Source organism: Grus americana, chromosome 4, assembly GCF_028858705.1.
Source record: "Grus americana isolate bGruAme1 chromosome 4, bGruAme1.mat, whole genome shotgun sequence".
NCBI lineage: Eukaryota > Metazoa > Chordata > Aves > Gruiformes > Gruidae > Grus > Grus americana.
Window position 1 is genome coordinate 16,832,277 of NC_072855.1, and position 20,844 is coordinate 16,853,120.

General features: G+C 39.7%; 2 protein-coding genes across 2 annotated transcripts; both read right to left on the minus strand.

Annotated features, from left to right (window-relative positions):
* Nucleotides 1-388: 388 nt before the first annotated feature.
* Nucleotides 389-6,892, minus strand: FGFBP1 (fibroblast growth factor binding protein 1). The gene is made up of 4 exons (XM_054823883.1): nt 6,887-6,892; nt 4,799-4,899; nt 2,802-2,954; nt 389-1,492 (listed from the first exon to the last, which is right to left on the minus strand). The coding sequence occupies exons 1-4, from the start codon at nt 6,890-6,892 to the stop codon at nt 769-771; spliced, it is 984 nt and encodes a 327-aa protein (XP_054679858.1). The 3' UTR covers nt 389-768.
* A 12,541-nt stretch (nt 6,893-19,433) lies between these two features.
* FGFBP2 (fibroblast growth factor binding protein 2) lies at nt 19,434-20,401 on the minus strand. Its single transcript, XM_054824849.1, has one exon. The coding sequence runs from the start codon at nt 20,399-20,401 to the stop codon at nt 19,775-19,777; it is 627 nt and encodes a 208-aa protein (XP_054680824.1). The 3' UTR covers nt 19,434-19,774.
* Between the last annotated feature and the right edge of the window lie 443 nt (nt 20,402-20,844).

Genomic DNA, 20,844 nt, shown 5'->3' on the forward strand with positions numbered 1-20,844 from the left:
GGCGTATGTACAGACTTGCATAAGACATTTTAGCTCCACATCTCTGTTTACCTACCAGAAAAAGAATACAGTGTGCTTCATACAATAGGAGAAAAGAGAGAATTGAAGTTTGGAAAGTTTTCTGACATCCTTTGATGAGATTGGAAAGCTGAAGCTTTGCAAAATTATGGAAAAAATCTGGAAATCTGTTGCCCTTCATAATCACGATGATGAAAACCTAATGATAATGTAGTTTCCTATCAAAACGTTGCTTGCACTGGCTGAGAAAGCTGAAGTCTGCAAAGCTGCAGAAGTATTTTAAAAACTGCTTTATAAGCAACACTTTGCCTGGATCTTGTGAAAGATCAATGTTTGACAAAGGCTTAGCACTTACAGAGAAACCTAGTTAAACAGAGAGAGACAATATTTGAAGTTTATTTTTCTCAATATTTTTTACATCAACAGTATTGTACATAACCAAGAAGTGCATAGCACTGAATTCATCACTTTGGCTAGCACAGCTCAAAGAGAGGCAAGGAGACCACTTATATACTTCTGTGTAGAGTATGTAACATCCATTGGTAACACCTGTGTAGCAATTTACATGCAAATAAAATCTATAACATCTTCAACTATGTCAAGTGTAGTCTGTTGTGTATATACAAAATCAGAAAAATATATTCCTTTTTTTTATATACACTATATAACATGAGAATAAAATCTGGAATAGTTTGCAGTAATTTAGATGAGATCAGAACTGTCACGGCGCAGAGCTTTAGAAACACTTCCTCAACACTTTTTATCTTGCACCATTGTGATAAAAAAGTTGCAGAGAGAAAGCAAGCTTTCTGGACAGTATTCCTCAGCCACCTTTTTCTGATCAATATAATCTACGTCTTCAACACAGTCTGGAGAACTGTGTTCTAGCTTTTTTTCAGTCACAGAGGCAGCTGCTGGAGTCTGCACATGAACTGTGTTCTCTTTCGCAGAACCCACTGATGCTACTAGGCTTGAGTGGGTCAGCTCGAGATGAGCGCTTTGTGGACCTTTCCTACATACTTTAGATTTTAGGACACTTTTGGGGTCTTGACAGATCTGCTTTTGCTTCTTTAGGGATCGAGAGACTTGTTTCCAGTAGGATTTCTGGTTTGCTGCATACTGTGGACAGGTGGAAGGGTCTCCAGAGAATTCGCACCAGAACTCGCTGTCACCATGCTTGCACTGTACGTGCACAGTAGGAGCATTCATGTTGGTCACTGCCCAGGTGCATTCGGCATTTTCTTTGGTTTTAAACTTGCCTTTAGGAGATGATTTTCCTCCTTTTGACTTCTGCCCTTTTTCATTTTCTTGATTAGATTCAGGTTTTTTCCCACTGTCTTCTATGCCTTGTCTTCCCTTTTTTCTTTCCTTCTGTCTTTCACAGTTGGCTAGTAGCATCTGGGAGACCAGAATCAACACACAAACAAGTCCAAAGCTTTTGATCCTCATCGTCTCTGTTTTCCTTGTTATCTGCCTTCAAAACAACCAAACAAAAACATAAAAACATTTTCACTTAATGCTGAACTCCATTTGACAGTTGCAGTGCTTCAGACATAGTATTGCACTGCTCCTTGATACCTATTAAAGTTATGTTACTGGCGAAATCCTCTGCCCTTTGTGTGAATAATACCCGATTTCTAGAACCATTACTTATTATCCTTGAGAACTGTAGGTGGCTATGGAGTAAGTCCTTCTGATCCAGTTACTTAATTACCTATGCAATGTGGAACAGAAAAGAGTCACTCCCAGGACATGCTACTGCCCAGTGACTGAGGTACCTTAATTAAAATCTCTTCTGCAGTCAGAGAAGGAATTTGAACCTGGGATTTGTCAATCTCAGATGGATATCTCAAGTTATAGCATATAAAGCTGTTGTTGTTCCCATGACCTCCCATCTTGTGAGTGGCACATAAGCAATTTGACTCCAACCTCTGGCTTCTCTTCAGAAAAATGCCAGGCAGAAAGGAAGCCATTTGTTTCAAGTTGAGCAGAATTATTTCTTAGGCATCCTGAAAATTGTCTTAATTCTCTGGTTATGCCAGTATTTCAGTTTTCTGTTGAAAAGCAAAAAATATAGTAGTCTTTCCAGACGCCAAAAAAGTAACTATTGGTGCATTCTTTACTGCCTTGCCTGCTAAACAAACAGAACTACCTTTTTGCTTTTGAAGATACCTGCAGTGTACTGGGATGTGTCTAAAACTACCAAACTCAAGGGACAAATATGCAACTTCAGTGTTGAAATGTAGCTAGTTATCAAGCTGACCCCTGCAACTGCACAGAACACGTTTATTTCTGTAGGTGTTTCTCTTTATGAAGCAGCTTTCAGGATCAAGCATACCGTAACAGTAGAAGGTTTCAATCTGGCATTTAGTTGATTAAATCCCTAAATATATTTTTCAGATGCTTCCATCATAGCCATTTCTGTAGCCAAGTATCCATTTTAGAAAGCAGAAATTCATCTACAGGCATGCTAATAAGGAACCTATTCCAACATTCGTCTATCTGCAAATATCTTCAGTTATATAAATTTAGAATCTAGAAAACATAGGTAGCAGCAGCTGCGAGCAGGTCCTGCTTTTGCATAGTTCTTAGTTGTCTTGCTTCATGCCTTATACTATACACAGAGATTTTCATTCCATAAAACCTTCTTTAGAGATCATCATTTAGTACTTATCTTTCTGTTGCAAATACAGCAACTAATAACATTAAAATGAATAATGATGTGACAGAAACCTTCTGTTGCAATTGAAACAGCGCAAAAGAAAGATAACCGAAAGACATACCTTCCACAGGGCTTGGAGATATTCAAATGCAACTCCTGATGCAACTCGTCTCTTTCAAAAGAATCAGAGCTAGTTGTAAAAGCAGCGTGATATTTATAAAGGCGGAGACACACCTTCAGGTCTCCAGGAAGACTATTACAACACAATAGGATACTGCAGTGCCATGTTCATTTACCTCTGACACACCTCCTTGGAAAAATGCCAGTTCCCATTCTTAGCACAAAAGCAAAAAAACAAACCCAACAACCCAGCAACCAGCTATGGTAGGGTGACAAGGTGTGTTTGCATAAATTAGATATTACTTTAGCCAAGTCCTTCCCTCTTCATGAACAACGATAAGAACCTTATTAGATCATGAGCTTGTCTAAAAGAGCTTTTCTCAGCCATTGAGGGATATATCCTGCAATGCCCTCAACAAGTTGCACTACCATTGTGTTTAGCAGAATTTGGGTAGTGTTCAGTGATTATTTGTGAAATGAAAACCATTGCATAAAGCATTTCAAAGTTACTTTTTGAACATTTTGTTACCTCCTGTCACAAAAATGCATTGGAGAACATTTAAAAATCAAAATAAGCAATTATTCTGCATTAAGGACAGCATTCATTATGTTGAGATGGTCATAAGCACAAAGTTCAGCAACAAATACAAGCTCCCTCAGAATTAGTGACTGTGTGGAGTCTAAGAGTGGGGATCAGTTGCACAGCACTGATCTGTGCTCCTCACATTCTGACAGCTTTTGTGCATGTAAAGTGGGTTACATCACGAGGTTTCATTATAGAACCATGTCTAATGCATATTAACCTGAAAAAGTGATGACATTGAAAGAACAAGCACTAGACAGACATAAAAATGCATTCAGAGTTGGGAATATCGATTAATGAATGGATAAAGCAGCTAGTGCCTTTGTAGCTCAGTTGCTTCAGGTGGTTTTACTGGAGAAAAGTGTGACATTTGTAGTATGTGCTTGGGAAATAATTACAAGTATAAAAGGTGGGATGCAAGAGAGATAAAAGTAGAAATTGGTGTAAGATAGAGGTAGGTTTTCTTCTTTGACGTTTTCCCATTAGATATAAATGGAATGAGACAAAGGAACAAAGCTATGGGCGAGGCATTGTCTGGATTGGTTTGGTGATGAGGAGACTGTTAACTTTCTGTAAAAAAATCAGAAGCCAGAAAAGGAAGAAAAATGTAATTCTGCAATGAGTGCAGGACAGAAATGCGGTGAATGGGATTCATTTACTTGAAATACTACAGGTCTGATCTGTGTGCTGGGTCTATCTCCTAATCTCTCTAGGTATGTTCAGCTACCTTTGATGCTTTCTGATTGAGTTCAGCCATTAGATCTGCCTTGTGCACCTTTGATTGGCATGAGGTTTTTTTCTTGCTGTTTACGAAATACCATTTACTGGTGAAACTAATCACAACATACTGAAAATATTTAAGCCCTCTGCCATTCATCACTTCCAAAATGACCTATTTTGACAGCTTTGTCTAGCAAATTAGGTTTCAATGTCAGTCTCAGTTCAGCTGCCCCATTGTCAATGAGACATATCAGCATAGCTTACCTACCTGATAAAGAATGGGGGAGTCAGGCAGAGAAAAGGCTGTGCAAGAGAAGATTTACCCTTCTGCTGCTTTGATATTCCCTGCCTGAGGTGGTGGCAGTCTGGGCACACATTAGCTCTTCCCATCTTTAGCATGTAGAAACTTCTGTAGCGAATTCTGCAGTCGAGTGCTTGTTGATAAGGGTGATTACATCTTTAGAGATGATCCATCTTGAGCCAGCTGGACCTCTTGCCTAACCTGCTTAGATTATTTCAAAATCCCAGTAAACCAAGATTTACTTATTTAGGTGCATAAAATACAGTCTCAGTCTATGGAGGCTGGTCTGGATACCCTGCGGTTTTATCGCTATGCCCCCAGAATACCTTTTTGTTTTGTTCTATTTTGTTTTAGTTAGACATAAACTGATGTTTTATGGATGCCTTTTACCTACCTGGGAATATAGTGCATTTTCATAGCATAACCCAAGAATCCTGCTGGGAGCTGCCTCATCACTACCTCCAGGTGATCAGAATATTTTTCTTCATCTTTCATCTTGAAAAGAAAGTACACAAAACTAAAGTAGGACCTCCATTTCTTAGGTGCTTAATTAGCACCTAATTGTCAACAAAAAATTGCTGCAAAAACTTGTTTCCAATGAAATATTTTTTTCTTTCTGTCATGCACATTTTAAGTCATACCTTAGTCTTGCCCTTTGCTGAGCTGAAATGCTATTTGCTTGTAAACTGCAGGCACAGTTTTGCTGCAGAACAGAGTGCGGACTAGTAATCGAAAGATCCATGCAACATGTAGCAAATTTGAACAGCTAATTTGGCAAGATCAAATTTATGGGGAACTCTTTAGTTATTAAAATAGAAAGGCACAGAAAACATTTGGCAACACTAGGAAATAAAAGTAATCATTGGGAATTACAAACAGGGATGCCCAAATCCCAGTGTGAGTTTTGTATAGAAAATCTTAATCCAGATGTATTCCTGCTGCCTTTTGACTAAAACTTGGGACAGTTAAACAGCATTTTTAATTTTTCTTTAGAACTGTTATAATTAAATTTAGCTGGTGTCTTTCTGCTATTCAAGCAAAGAGAGGAAGTGGCTTTATCCTTATTCCTAACTATGATTCATTTATATTGAGGAAGTGCAGTATTTTCTAAGTTAGTCCTTATTGCTGCTTATATATTATCCACCAATATATGTATTTTTATATAGGAAATTAATATCATTTGAACTATTAGTTGCATTGGTGCATTATTTGCAAACTGCAGTTTGCTTTTGGTGTCATCTATGTGACATTCTGAGGCTCCTGTTCATTTATAGTTTTTTCCCCATAGAATAAAAAGTTAATTTTATACACAAACAGTAAAAAGTTAATTTAATTTACAAATAGTAAATGATCAATGAATTCCCTTGCCCACCTGCAAATATGGCTCCATGTAAGAATATCAGCTATTTCTCAGTCATACTTGTAGACATCTGTATGTTGTTCTCCGTGCAAATGCTCAGAGTGAATTAAGATAGATCCAGCATCAGTGAACAGCTGTTTACATTTCAAATTAATGTCCATGAGTATTGTTCTGCAGCATTCAAGCAACCCTGATGATGGAGACTGAGTCTCTGCATCAGGTAATGTTCCAAGGATATAAAAGGAGGACTTGATTTTAAAGGGACTCCAGGGATATGTGTAGAATCAGTCACAATTTTCCTTTTAGCTTAAACAGGCTTCCTTGAAAACTCTGTCACCTGGCACAACGTACCTCACAGTGATTCTCTAGAGTAAGTTTGCAAACTTGGTTAAAAGAACAGGATCAGGCACGTGTATTAGAAACCTCTCTTTGCACTTTTACGTATACACTAGAAGTGAATACATATCTGCTGCAAGACCTGAAGAGAGAATGACATCAAGCACTCTACAGCTAGAGTTCCTTGAAGAATTACCAACCTGACTAAATGGATGATGTCAAGCTGCAGTTACTTTCAGGGACGGAGGGTGGGTGAGGTTTTTTTGTTTGTTTTTAATGTGACTAGCATTCCAGGTGTTCCCTGCAAGTAAATGAATACCATCAATCAGACATTTTCAGTGTATAGGTACAGACATTATTAATACACAATTCATACTATAATTAAAACAGACTAGCCTGTTCATGTACTACCAAAATATGATCATGTACAGGCTGTGGGTGTATACCATTTTGCTGAAAATATCTGCTGAATGTGTAAGTATATTAACAAATGTGGCAGTCATACCCCTACCTCCCTCTACCCTTTTTTCTGTGGCAGTGGGTTGTTCTCTGGCACCTCACTTTCGTTCCCAGGTAAACAAGCTTCAAGCAAGGAACTCGTAATTTTATTTCCTTTTTAATTCTGTGAATCTGGTATCTACAAAAGACAGTAAACCGACAGCCCTAAATGCTGAAGCCTTCTTACATAGCAACAAAATGTTGTCACGTGGGCAGTGGCACCAGTGCCAGCCTTTCTGTATCCTATCGCCCGTGGCCAGCACTTCAGCAAATTATTCCACAGCCTACCGGCATTTCTCTAGAAGAGGCCAGTTAATTTAAAATGTGATGATGGTTTCAGTGCACTGAGGTCTGCTTACTAACTATTTTACATGGAGGCATAATTATTTGAAAGGAGGTTGAAGAAAAATCATCAGTTAACAATAATTTTCAGTTACTTTTGACCTGGAGTTAAATTCATATTACTTCATTAAGTATGAAAAAAGGCACCAGATTCTCTCTTGACTGAGTCTTTAACAGCATCCAATTATTTCACGTAGTGGCCAAAACTGACAAGTGAATTTGGCAGAATAACATCCACATGAAAACTGATATCATGAACCTCAAGTAAGAGAGAGAAACAATAACTACCTAATTCAAACACGTTAACCTTAATCACAGAACGACAGAAACTGTATGACTGCTGTATATTAATAGTAAGCTAATAAAAAGAAGAGCATCTTACAAGACTAAATGCTAAATGGTAAGGTTATTTTATAGCAAACTCCAATTCATGCTGTTTCCCATTTGCAGATGCTCAGCCATTTCCATTAAGAACTAAATTCCTGAAACACTAGTAAATGAAGTGAACACTGCTCCTTAATACAGTGGTTATCTGTGAGTGAAACTCACAGCTTAATCATTTTATCCATCATGTGTAGCCCTAGTATTACTGATTACCTTTCTCGTCTATGAATTCAGTATTTCTTACTTGCAGTGTCATTCTTCATTTACTTGCTGCATTATGTTAGCAACATTTTGATTAAAATATCCTGAAATTCATTACTGCCGAGGTATAAGTTGTCTTCAGCAGAGCTCTAACCCTCTTGCCTCCCAGCTCATACCTGGCAGTCAGCAATTGTTCATCTATTACCTAGCTGCTTATTGAACACCCTCTCGCATGCAGTCAGAAAAGGGAGAGTTTGTTTTCAGACCTGCAGAGTATTGCTTTATCTTGGTAGGCAAAGACAGTGGTGTTTCCAGAAACATATAAGGGGTTTTAATTAACCCAAGGAGATCCAAGCCAGTGATGGAGCAAGACCATTAGGAATGTGTTTCTGAAATGACAAGGAAATCCCTCTTGTTTCATTAGATAATACAGAGGAAAATTCTGTGGACCACATGTATACGGGAGACAGAAAACATTGATGCCAAATGGGGTTGACAGAGTGTTTCACCTTGGCAGGAAGAAGCTTTCCAAATTCAAAGAAGGATAGGAAAATTTTAGATGCCTCTTCTCCCTTAATTTTATTGTGAAAGTACAACCTTAAAGAAAGTTTGCCTTGATTTTGAATCAATTCAAAGATAAAGAAGTATAAATAATTGCCATTGCTAACATGATTACCCTCTTCTATACAGGATGTTAAACGCTGATACCATGATAAAGATGATTGCTACTATACAAGAGTTAGTGGAAAACATATCCCAAACTAAGTAGATCCTAAGCTTTTGGTGCCTGCATATTTGCATCAGGTAATGTTACAGGGCCACTGAAGAAGAGATGGGATTAGACAGATACAAAAAAAATATTGTTCTTTCCTCTTCTTTCAAATTTAGCTTTCACAGAATACAAAGACTGTATTTTATAAAGAAAAAAATAAAAGGAAGAAAATTAATGTAAAATAGAGGGATACTGTACTGAAATGTGTGTTTCATACTGATTTTTCCAATATCAGGAAGAACTTAACCTCAAAAAATTAATTATACATATTTTCATTTAATTTTTTCTCTAATAGAAGTTATCACTTCTCTCTCTCAATCACAGCTAAAGACTCTCCAAGCACAATCATCTCATTGTCCTGTGATTTTGTTTGAGCAGGCTGGCTGCTTGATTTGTTAGCATAGATTCACTATATTCAGAGCATGCTCAAGTTGGTTTGGCAGCCAAGGGAAACAAGTATTGACTAATTGCCATCTGAACTATTTAGCCTGCTAAGATTTTTATAGCTTAGAACAATGCAAGAGCCTGTCTGTCTGACCAGAATGGCTTCAGAAATATAATCAGACAAAGGATTGCTCTCTTACAGAAAGATAAAATGAGTAAAAGAATAAAAAGATGCCATTGCAAATTACTGCCTGCATTTAGACTGGAGTCTGCTCAGGGTAATGGCAAGTCACGCATACCTGAGAAGAAAAAATTTGACACGTCACATGAAATCATCAGATACATATCGCTAGAACACAAGGGACTGTCTAATCCACCTTCTCATAAAGGTAAGATTTGTTTTTCTTAGCAAGGAATTTGAAATGACTTAGGCACTTTAGTTTTTTTCTGGTAGTGGTCTCCACTGAATTAGTTCCTTTACAGGCAGCAAAACTATTAATTGATCCTGCATAGGTGAAGGGAACCAAGATCAGCTGAGGCTTACAGTGTGGTTTGGAACATTTCAAATATTGACCAGATCAGTGGTGAAACTCTTCCTCACCTTGGTGTGGTTGCAGAGTGATACAGGATGAACATGAATGGACAGAGTACGTACTGGCCAAGAGGTGGTATATTGGAAAGACATTCTTTCCTAGCTGCTGATCACTATTTTTGAGGTTGTGTCAGGGCTTCCGTAAACCACATCTGATCTGAACTGATATAATTAACAGTATTTTTTTCAAGGAAGATGCAGCAATTATCTTTTCTACCTTTCACTTTAAGAATCAAAGCAACTTAGATTTCCTTTCTAGCTTTTCTCTAATGCAGTCCTGGTTAGAATAGATGGACTTTCAAAAGTCTGGTTTTGATATCAGTGATAACTCTGGTCTTTGTCTGTTCTCAGGATCCTTTCCACAAAGCGTAAAGCTGTTCTGTAAATAAATGAAGCTGTACCCATAAATATATATGTGCATATATACATAGATGTGTAAATATATGTGATAATATAATATAATATCCGTTGAACAGGTTTCTCCCTTTGATTATAGTTCATTAATATTAGCGGTTTATTTGTATATTTGTTGAAATAAGGGGTGCATATACGTGTGTGGAGAGAGGAGAATAGATGAATCTACCCTGAGAAAGCTGTTCTGTAAATAAATGAAGCTGTACCCATAAATATATATGTGCATATATACATAGATGTGTAAATATATGTGATAATATAATATAATATCCGTTGAACAGGTTTCTCCCTTTGATTATAGTTCATTAATATTAGCGGTTTTATTTGTATATTTGTTGAAATAAGGGGTGCATATACGTGTGTGGAGAGAGGAGAATAGATGAATCTACCCTGAGAAAGTGTATTGCATAAACTCTTATGAGTTTATCAGTGCCTGGTAATTTTTTGGCTTTTAGCACTGGTTCCAAGCACAGCAAGATGTTTCTAGCACTTGATATGAAATAAATATTAATTTCAACTACATTTTTTAGATATAGTGGGAAAATGGAAACAGGAACGAAGAAATTGTTCCAGGAAAAGGAAACCAGCCCCAGGAATGGAAAACCAGGGACTTTAAAACCAGGGACTTTATGGTGTAGGAGACTGTGCTGGGTTTGGCTGGGATAGAATTAAATTTTATAGCAGCCCATATGGTGCTGTGTTTTAAACTGATGACTAGAACAGTGCTAAAAACACACATGTTTTCGCTATCACTAAACAGCATCAAGGCCTTCTCTATTTCTCACTCTGCCCTCTCTCGGGTGAGTAGGCTAGGGGTGGGCAAGAGGTTGGGAGGGGACGCAACCAGGACAGCTGACCACAGCTGACCAAAGGGACTCAAGGGATATTACACACCATGTGATGTGCGCAGCAGTAAACCTGGGGGTATTCTTTCCAGAGCAGCCGTTGCTTGGAGACTGGCTGGGCATCAGCCTGCTTGTGAGAGGTGTAGAGTAAATGTCTTTGCATCACTTGGTGGTGATGCAAACTCACTCACTCCCTCTTCCCTTCATTTATTAAGCTGTCTTTATCTTGACCCACTTTTTTTCTCTCTTTTGCTTTTCCAATTCTGTCCTCCATCCCACTGGGGAGGGGGAGTGAGTGGCCGGTGGGTGCTGCATTGCTGTCTGAGGTCGACCCACCACAGAGACTTCAATCCTGCAAATAACTAACAGAAATTTTTATTTCAGTGGATTCCAGCTGGAAAGAAATCAACAGAGAGTTCAGTCCATGTGCAGAACTTCCCCTTCGCTGAAAATACTGATGGCCAAGCTACACCAATACCACCTTGGCTCCAGGCCTCTCAGCCACAACAGTTATCAGAGCAAAGACAACAAGAAGGTACAGTCACAGTTGTGACAACTCCTTTGCTGATTTACATTACTACATTTGAAGAAACTATTTCATCTACATGGAAAAAGTGATCCTGGGCTAACACAAGCTATGCCAACCACCGTAGCCTGACGTATGCGCTGACAGGATTAGCCATAAAGTTTATCCTCCATAATCTTTGGGTTATCCTTCAAACATAGTATAAGCATCCTTTAAATGCACTTGGGCTGTAAGGCTCATGAGCTCACATCTGGAAGGGGCTCTGAAAAGTCCTGCTGAAAGCTCAGCAAGTCAGAAGAATGCCTCTGTGGGCTGGTACCTCTCAGCTTTTGCACATCTGATACAAGCCTCTGAAGGCACAGAGAAAGGACAAAAGGAATGGACAAATCTTATTTGCCATTTTCATTTTACTGAGATCAGCATGCTTGGTATATACTGAATAGAAGCCATTAAAAAAGAAAAAGGTTTCTTGACCCATCTTTCCAAGTTCTAGTGCAACTTGTTATGATTAGCAAAAGCTGAAAGGACACACATCCCTCAGCATTTATGATAGATGTGGGGTTTGCTCAGTCAACCAAGAGAAGATATGAGGTCTCTGAGTATATTGTTCTTTCAAAACTTAGACAATTTCTAACTCTACAGCTCCTCCATGTGGAGATCATTAACAAACAAGAAATTAGTAATCCTAAACACCAGGTATTAATACTTTTTTTATGGGTTTGCAGAAGACTCGTAGTATTCTAAATATTCAGGAGATTTTTTAGAGGTATTCAACCCTGTTCAGCCAGAAACCCATTTTCTGAAAACAGGTGAAAAACAGTGCAGTAATTCTATACATCAGAATGCCACTGCTAATGCTGCATCATTGCAATTCCAATTCTACTTTAAATTACCCTTTTTCCTCTGTTATCACATGAATTAAACTAACTTTTTAGTCGTGTTTAATTCTATTTGTCCCTGTGTGCCTGTATAGAAATCTCACATCTATGTCCTACTTCATGCTATCAGGGAATTTGGGGATTTTCTCCTGGATGTTGGTAAAGAGGACCTAAACCCTGATTGGGAGCAGGGCTGAAGGCTTTATCTAGTAAAGAACAGCCTTCCCATAAATAGAATGACTACAAAGGGCAAAAGCAATCTTTTTCATCGTTGTCTTCTTGCCATGTAGACCCTTGCAAATTTTAGTTTGGGAATAATCAATGAAATCTTGGCATTCCCAAGGGCCCTTTCCTGTTAACGCATCAATATGTATTCTGTTCCTCCAGCTACCCCAGATCAGTTGCTTCCTATGTGTACAAAGCTTTTTTTATATATAAAAACACAGACTAGGTTTTAAATATTATTTTTGTTCCTCTCCTTATCAGTTCTTTCTCCCTTCTCTGAATCATTATATTTAAGGTAATGAACAGAAAGAACCAAAGAGTAATGGTTTTAATTAACTATAAACATAACTAGACCAGAGAAACACCGTTGCATTCAGAGGGGAGATTTATATTAAACTACATGCTGGCACACATAGGCAGCTCTGTATTCACCGGGCACACTATATATATTAATCTGCACTTTGCAGCATGACAGATTTACAGTTGGAAGAACTAATGAGATGCAGACTAACAGATACGCAAGCAGATAAAATTGTAAGCAGCAAGACCTGAGAAAGAGTTTGCAGTGCAGAATTTCATTACTGTATCTGTATGCATAACCTACTGTGCAACGGGCTGGCTCTGTTTGAGAGCCCTCACTGCACGTTCAAGGTCCAAAACTGGGGCATGTGAGGGACAGACTTTGTTCCCATGGGTGTACTCATCTAGTAGAATTACAAAAACGTGTATTAAATTTTTGTTTCTGCTTAAATACAGACCTACTGCTGCTAAACATATTAGCTTCTGTTGAAACATCTGCTGTCAGAGGCCCCCTTACATGTCTCTGTTTCCTAACCTCTTGAAGGTGGATAACGATACTTCTCTATGGCAGAAAGATGCAAGAAAGTTACCTTTATATTTCTTTTTCTGGTAAACATCCTGAAATGTACAAATATAAGGCAATGTGGAAATAAAATGTATTACAATTTTAAACAGTTTCTACAACTGAGGAGCTAACTTCTAGCTGAGTTCAGTTTTCCTTTCCAGGTCTGCAGGCTGACAAGTAATGCACTTTCTACAACAGCTTTATGTAAGCGCACTAGCAATTAAATTGTTGTATGTCTCTTTAAATAGCAACAATTATTTTTGTTTTGAATAACTTTTAGATAACGCAGGAGAAAACATAGACATCACGATGACATGGAGAATTAATTACCTGAGGATTTCCTTTTCAGATGGATTTCATCCTCTCTCAGACATTTACAACGCACTTTTCTTCTCACAGATGTTGAAGGCAATCAGTTTTCTACACTACTTTCTAGTCCTTGACAGTATATTTTCTTTGCTCATATAAATTATGCTGAAGCTGCAAAGTAGTCATGCATTGCTTTTTTGCTATTCAACTAATACGTAGATGTTTAAAAAGGGCCATGATATACCCAGAAGAATGGTTTGTCTGGTGGTAAGGCTTTAAGGTAATCTTTAATTTTGGATCCTGGGTTCTTTTTAAGTCAGAAACACTTATGACACAATCCTCCACAAAAAAAGATTAATAGTGAGGAAGGGGGAAAAAAAAAGTTTGCCCATTCCATCAAATCACTGTGATTGATCTATTGTATTTCAAATGAAATATGTTGCTGCCAGAGGACACTGCTGCCGCCGAGGTGAAATATGTAGCGTTCTATAAAAATTTTTATAGTTCCCTAAGCTGAAGGATAACAGTGTTTCTGATCTCTTCCAGTTGTTTACTTGCCCTGACCAAGAAGATGCCCAGACGCTATGTGATCAGTATGAAGCAAAACCAAAGGCTATTGAATTGATTCCAACTATGTAAAAGATTTCAGGCCCAAGAAGGCAGGGGAAGCAGATGGCTACAGATGATGTTCCTTGTTGGTGCTACTCAGTGGCTCTTTTCTCTTCATGTCTGGTATATTGTGAAAAATATCTTTTGTCATCCCGGCGCAGCTTGCCTTCATGGCAGACACAAAGTGGATTTCTATGGGCAAGTTGTAACAACAGGTCTTGGAATGTCTTTCTGATGAGAGAAAGTGCCTCAGGATGGGTCATGGGGGACAGCAATATCTGAGGCAGGCCTTGGGGAAAGATGGAGGTCTTGTCCTGACAAACCATGTCTCCACAGCCTGCTCTGGCATCCACCCTTGGGGCAAACCCACCACTCCATGGCCCCAGTTCATCAACACAACTCGAAAGACACCGGTCTCCTGCTCTGGCCTCCAGCCCCCGGCAGGGTCCTGCCAGCCACAACTCCCCTCAGTACCGCTGCTCCCAGCCGGACCCTGCAGAACAGCCAAAACGCCTATGTCTGCTAGCAAACCACCCTCCTCAGCACTGCCCAGGGCCCCAGAGCCACAACCCAACCCTGCAACACGGCCCCACAACACAACAGCATGCACCCCCCAGGGCCTGCACAGCCTGCTCACACCTGGGCCACGGGCAGCTCACTCAGGAGATGACCCTCATGGAGGCCATCCGACTTTTTCCCCATGTAAAAAACAAGTGCTGCTGAAACACTCGAGCTTCAACTTCATTTGTACCATCTGAGGCACCAAAGAGCCATGACAGTCTCAGGTAATATTTTCTGTACACAGATGTGGGAACCCTACTCCATGCTTCCCTCCTGTCACCTTCCCACACTGACCAGGTCTCCCGTGTTACCGCAAGGGCATCAGATAACCTCCCCCAGCTGCAAACCCAAACTTGTGGATTCCCACATTAAATTTTGGGAATGCAGAAGATGGGGGATCACCTCAGTACCTTGGTGACAGCACCTATGTGGTCCGTGCCTGCCTTGAAGCGGGGGGCGAGAGAGGAGGATGCTGGGCAGCACTCCTGGCTGCCTGCAGGGCTGTTTTGGCAGAGGAAAGGTGAGGCTCCTCTGTCAGAGTTTAGAGCCTGAATTTCCTCACCATGTCCTTCGTCAGAAAGTTTCTAGCCCTCTTCAGTTCCTACGCCAATTCTTGATTTTATCACAGCTGCATTTGTGAGGAGGACCCCCTCACACACTATGTTATGCTGGTAAGACAAATAAAGGGGCAACCAATTTCACCATTTGCATGTGAATTTTTAGGGCCAGCAGCGACAGAGTAGCGCAGGTTTTTATGCCTGCATCCAGCAGACCTAGAAGGACATGTTTGTTCCCCCTCCTGACTACAATCATCGTAAGCCCAGCGGCAGTGGGAGCATACCATGGGTTGGAGGGCTGTGGCGAGCAGCTGCCTATGCAAACAGTTTTATAACCTCCTGAGAAAGGGAGACGGGGAGGGGAACATGAACTTCCAAATCAGACATCGGCTTCATTTTTTTAGGTAATACAGCTACTCTGGAAATTCAGCACCTGGCCTCCTGCCTAATGTTTATGCGGTTAACTTTGTATACAAGATGTGAAAGTGAAATAAATAGATTCTCAGTGTCTCTGACATGATGTGTCTGTGAGGTAACACCAATGTCTTGTCATCATACTGACTGCATCTCTTCCACTTTGTTTTCTTATTCCTGTTTTTGTATATATATCACATACTTTTTGTCATTATAAAATGATCTGTGAAGTCTGATGCAAGCAATTCTCTGCTTTGTAAGGGGAAAAGCAGAGAGCGCCAAAAGAAATCTCCTGTGCTGCATCTGACTCCACTCCAGAGAAGATGACAGAGATTGGGAAAAGTAACAGCAAGAGAAACACAAAAAAAAGAAATCAAGAACCCTACAACTCCTAAAGAAGCAGGAATGGCAACCGGCAACTTTGGGAAATTTTTTGGTTTTCCTTTGTCTTCTTATTTTTGTGGAAGATCTCTGTCCCTAAACCCCATGCCATATCAACTACGACACCTATTGAAAAATCAAGAATGCAAAAGCTAAGACTGCAAACCATGCAAGAACGACCAGACAACATACCTAAATAATTCTCTCAGAAAACACCAGAGTGCACTACTGCATAGTTGAGACGATTTACAGGCAGAGTAAGCAACATCATTAGTGAGGTGTGGATTTGGTGTACTTCAACACAAGTAACCTACACACTGCAAACGGCAATTTTCTTAGTTTTCTTGACTTTAAGGCAAACAAACCTGATGTTCGGTGTTCCTTAACACCTGAATTTCTTATTGATTTTCTGTGTTGTCAAAACCAGGCTAAATAAAAATATGTACTGAGAGACACTGCCTTTATAAAATTATCCAAGTTGATGTATTTGACTTAATGATGGGATCTGCCATCAGAAGCTACTTAAGAAAATCATCTCCCTCATTCAATTTCATATAGTTAGAGCTGCTCTGGGGAGCCTGCTCCTGTGTTTATCCTCTCTACAGTGAATGTTTTTCCTTACACCAAGTCAGAACCTCATCTGTATCAATTTGTGACCATGATCTCTTTTTCTCCTATGACACAAGTCAGTGAAAAGCCTAGCTCCATATTCTCTATAGCCACTTCCTATGTATTGGGGGGGCGGCTATTAGCACACACACACACACACCCCCGAAAGCCTTCTCCAGGCTGAACAAGGCCCGTTCCCTTAGCCCTTCCTCACAAGAGTGTGCTTCAGTCCTGACCACCTCAGTGGCTCTCCATTAGACTCAATCCGGTCTTTCTTGGATCTTAACTATGTCTGTTAAATACACATCCTTTTATACACAGGTTCTCCAAACACGTCATTTTGCTTCTCTTGGAGGCTCACCTTGTCAAAGTAGTGAATCCTCATGAAGCTTCTACAGGAACCTAAACGTGGGGATCTTGAGGCAGGTGGACTACCCCACGTTGCACTGAATTAGCAGCAGAAGCAGTGGGCCTGGATATCAGGGGTCTCCCTGGTTGCAGGAATCCAGACAAACATTTTTGCCTACTGTTCCTCTGTCAAGAAAATAAAGATAAATTCCACCTCCACTTGAGCGGATTTCCTGAGGTACACATGTATACGGGGACTAAGCGGTTAACCCAGAATGAATGAAACAGCAGGTTTCATTCATTCATGAGGAACTTGAAGATTGTGTTAAACTCACCACAAACTTCTCAATTCATCCTTTCATTAATGAATAGCACTTTCATACCAAGAAGGTAACTGAAATGGCACGACTGTACGTTTCTAGTGCTACACACAATTAAATGGTAATGTAGCTGATACAATCACGCTGCTGTTACACTAAGGTGGGGTATTTCAGTTAACATCCAATTTTTAAACATGCTGAAAGCAAGATCATTATAGTTATTAACTTGTTGAGGGTGCATAGTGTTGCCTAATGAAATGCAATCCAAGCCATGCATCACCTTGCTACCAAAATCTTCACCTTTTTGTATAATTTAGTGCTTAACTATGTCTTTTGGATCCTGACTATTTTACAAAAAGCATTTAATGAAAGAGGGGCCGTTGGTGCAAGACTATTTGACTTCTAGTTTCCACTTGAACTGTGAAGCTTCAGGTGGTCATTCCAGACACCACAGTGCCAAGTACGGAGCCCCGTGCAGGAGAGCTCTGCTCTACTGACATGAGATATGAGCTCCCTAAGAAATGGTGCCCTAGCAAGTACGTGTGACATTCGTCCTCTACTAAGTAGAATCAAGGATGGCCACCTATTTTAGACTGTATCATCAAGATAAATTTCTGCCTTGTGCATACAACCTTCTGCACTGATCCTGTGTTTGTTACTTGCTGTTCCTTTCCATGTATTTCAAGAGGTTTGGGGACAGAAAATTATTTCAAGTTTTTTTAGTACAAGGCACAAAGTTTAGTGATTGGACAGTCACGATCTGGAATTATGAAGTGAGAATCACAAATCTGTGAGTAAAGCTGGAGAAGTACTTCAGTGTAACAACTCCTTGCAGAAACTGTTTAACAACAAATACAGAGCACTACTAATTTCTGTGGTACAAAGCCTCTCCAGTTATATCCCTCCTGCAAAGCTCACTTGGGAATGAAAGGGATCGTTAAAAAATAATTTGAACATAAATGTGTTGTAATCTCTGACAACAGGCTGTTAGGTCTTCCTTTGTGTTTTGATGAGATTTATGCAAGTGCCCAAGTAATAGATATGAGTCATCTTTCAGAATATTTACTGACCCAAACATTAGTATTACCAACAACAGATCCCAGTAACACTCAACTCCGCAGATCCATAGCAGATGAGAAGTGTTCATCTGTGATGTTTAGAAATGTATTCTTACATTACTTGTATTTCTCCAATCTTTATTCCCCTGCTGGCTGAAACTTGTAATATAAATGTAATAACCTTGACAATATTAATATTAATGAAAACATGTTCACAGTGGGAAAGTAATGACTCAGACCTGTAACTTCTCTTACACATTCTACCAACAATCTCTTAAGAAACAAGTCTCAAATACCATGACTTTATACTAGTAGCACCGTTTAAAACTTTAAGAAAGGACACAGAATATGTTTTCAAAAAATCTTATTTTTATTGTTTGCACTAACTGTAGCATCACTTACGGCTTTCATCTCTAACAAATTGAAGCGAGTCAGCACACACTGAAACCTAGAGTCAAGGTCAGCGCTCAAAGTGGAACCTTTGTTACATAAATGCAGTACACCTCAGTGTGTAACAGACCTAGGAGCAGTTACTTCATCCTAACACTTTAAGTACAGTCACTCCAGTTTCATGCATTTTTCAGGGTTGTTAAAATGTTTCATTTTAGGGGTGAAAAGAGAAAACAGCTACAAGATTTATAAAGATGATTAATTTTTAAACCAAAATTCTTATGTCTAAATTATTAAACTACAGCAAGGGCCCTTCTTCAGCTGTAAAATTTTGCTCTGCAAAACAAAAAAAAGAAAAAAATTAGTCACATTGCTGTATTAAGCACAACTAAGACCATTAGCAGCCTAAACACTTTAACCAACTTGCTGGCTCATGCTGCGTATATTCCCATTTCTGTCAAAAGTTTGCCAGGTTTAGTCACCAGCTCCTGGCTTTCTCTCTGAGTCGAAATGGAAGTGGTTATAAAGCCAACCGCTTCTGCGAGGGCTTTGCCTTTTGAAATCCTGGCTGAAAACCTGAGGCTTCCTGGAGAAGCACCTGCCTGCGAGCCCCTATCGCCTCTACAGAAACAGACCCGCAAACCAAGACAGTCCGTTCAGTTTTACTCATTTCTGCAAGTTGCTTATGAACTAATTTTTAAAATTAAAATGGTTAATTATTAATTAGCAGTTTTGATGAATTAGCTTTATCCTCTCAATTTCTGAATATAGTTTTAAATTGTTCTAGCCCACACATTTGTTACTTATCTTACTTCACTGGCTTAAATCCAGAAGTCAGCACAAGAGGGAAGCAATGACAGAAGGCAGAAAACAAGCCCAATTCAAACAGTTAGAACTGAAATACCACAGCTTTAGTACCAGAGAGAGCAAACATTTCAGTACGTACTAAAGACCTCACAGAAGGCTGTCAGGGGGTCCTGAACTAGTAGCCACCGCTGGGAGTTTAAGCTGTCCAGCCCCTCAGAAGCCGCAGTACAAGCTTTGGCACAGTAGATTTTAGTGAGCAAGCCTAGAACCTCCCTGTCTGCATCCCCGAGAGACCCCCAAAATAAAACAAAACAAAACTACAACAGGATACCCTTAGGTATATTCTACTGTGCTCCAAGATGGGAGTTTTACCTGAAGCAAATCCTTAACCTCTAAAGATGCCAATAATGTAGGAGCAGAAACCATGCAGGGATTCCCAGCAATGCTCCCGTGCCAGTTTCATTGCTTCCGTTTCATTTTCCGACCCTTGACCATGCTGGGTTGGTTTTATAAGAGGTAGTACTGGAGGTTTCCCTATTTTCTTAACAGAGCTTCTCCCCGCTCCCCTCATAGAAGTGGAAGTTTTCTGGACTGATTTGTCCTGGATCGCTAGATCTTCCGGCTCCATACCAGCAGCTATTTGCTTCATAAGAGCCTCTGTGGGAGCCTTTTGGCACATGGTGGTCTTCAACACTTGCGTGGATTCGCAAGCGTGAGGGAGTTTTCTAAGTTCCGCAGCAATCTGATTCCAGTAAACCTTTGGATTGTTTCTGAAAGCACGACAGACTGATGGCTTGCCAGTGAACTCACACCAGTAGGACATGCCTTGGCTTTTGCATTCAATTCTAAGTCTCAGCTCCTCATCCCCGCTCATGCTCATTGTGCAAACATCTTTGGTTTTAGTCCGAAAATTGATTTCTTCACCATTGCTTCTTTTCTTTGGCTTCAGCTTCTGTCCCAATCCTCCCATGCCACAGGTCACTACTAAGAAAAGAAGAGCAAAACTCTTCATGGTGAGAGGAGTTGACAGAGATCCTTAAGCAACACGATCCGAAAAAGTGAAAGCAATAACTAAGTGGCTGCTCACAATTTAAAGGTGCGATGTAAGTTGTTGGGGTTTTTTTATAAAAATAATAAATCACACTTCAGTAGGCATGTGCCCATAATTTATAGCCTGAGGGAGTGTCAAATAACCTGTGAACTCCCAAGAAGGTAACAAGACAAATCTTGTAAATGCAGTTAAATACAGAATGATAGTTGTATAACTGAAAAGCACATTCCTATCCAGGATGAACATGTCATATTTGATTTTTAAGATATTTTCCATTCTCCAGCTGCTTTATAGCCATCTTCATGCCAGAGCTTGTAAGACCATATTGAAGTAAAAAAAAATAAAAGTGTCAAAGCAATCTACGCAGCTACACCTGGGTGATGATAAATGTGTCCTACTAGTAA

Excerpts from the sequence above, each read along its gene's own strand:
- FGFBP1 (XM_054823883.1), bottom strand. Across the intron at positions 2,955-4,798 it reads AAAATGCACTATATTCCCAG|TATCCTATTGTGTTGTAATA; the intron begins GTAGGTAAAAGG and ends ATGGCACTGCAG. Across the intron at positions 1,493-2,801 it reads ATCTCCAAGCCCTGTGGAAG|GCAGATAACAAGGAAAACAG; the intron begins GTATGTCTTTCG and ends GTTGTTTTGAAG.
- FGFBP2 (XM_054824849.1), bottom strand. The coding sequence starts at position 20,401 with ATGAAGAGTTTTGCTCTTCTTTTCTTAGTAGTGACCTGTGGCATGGGA.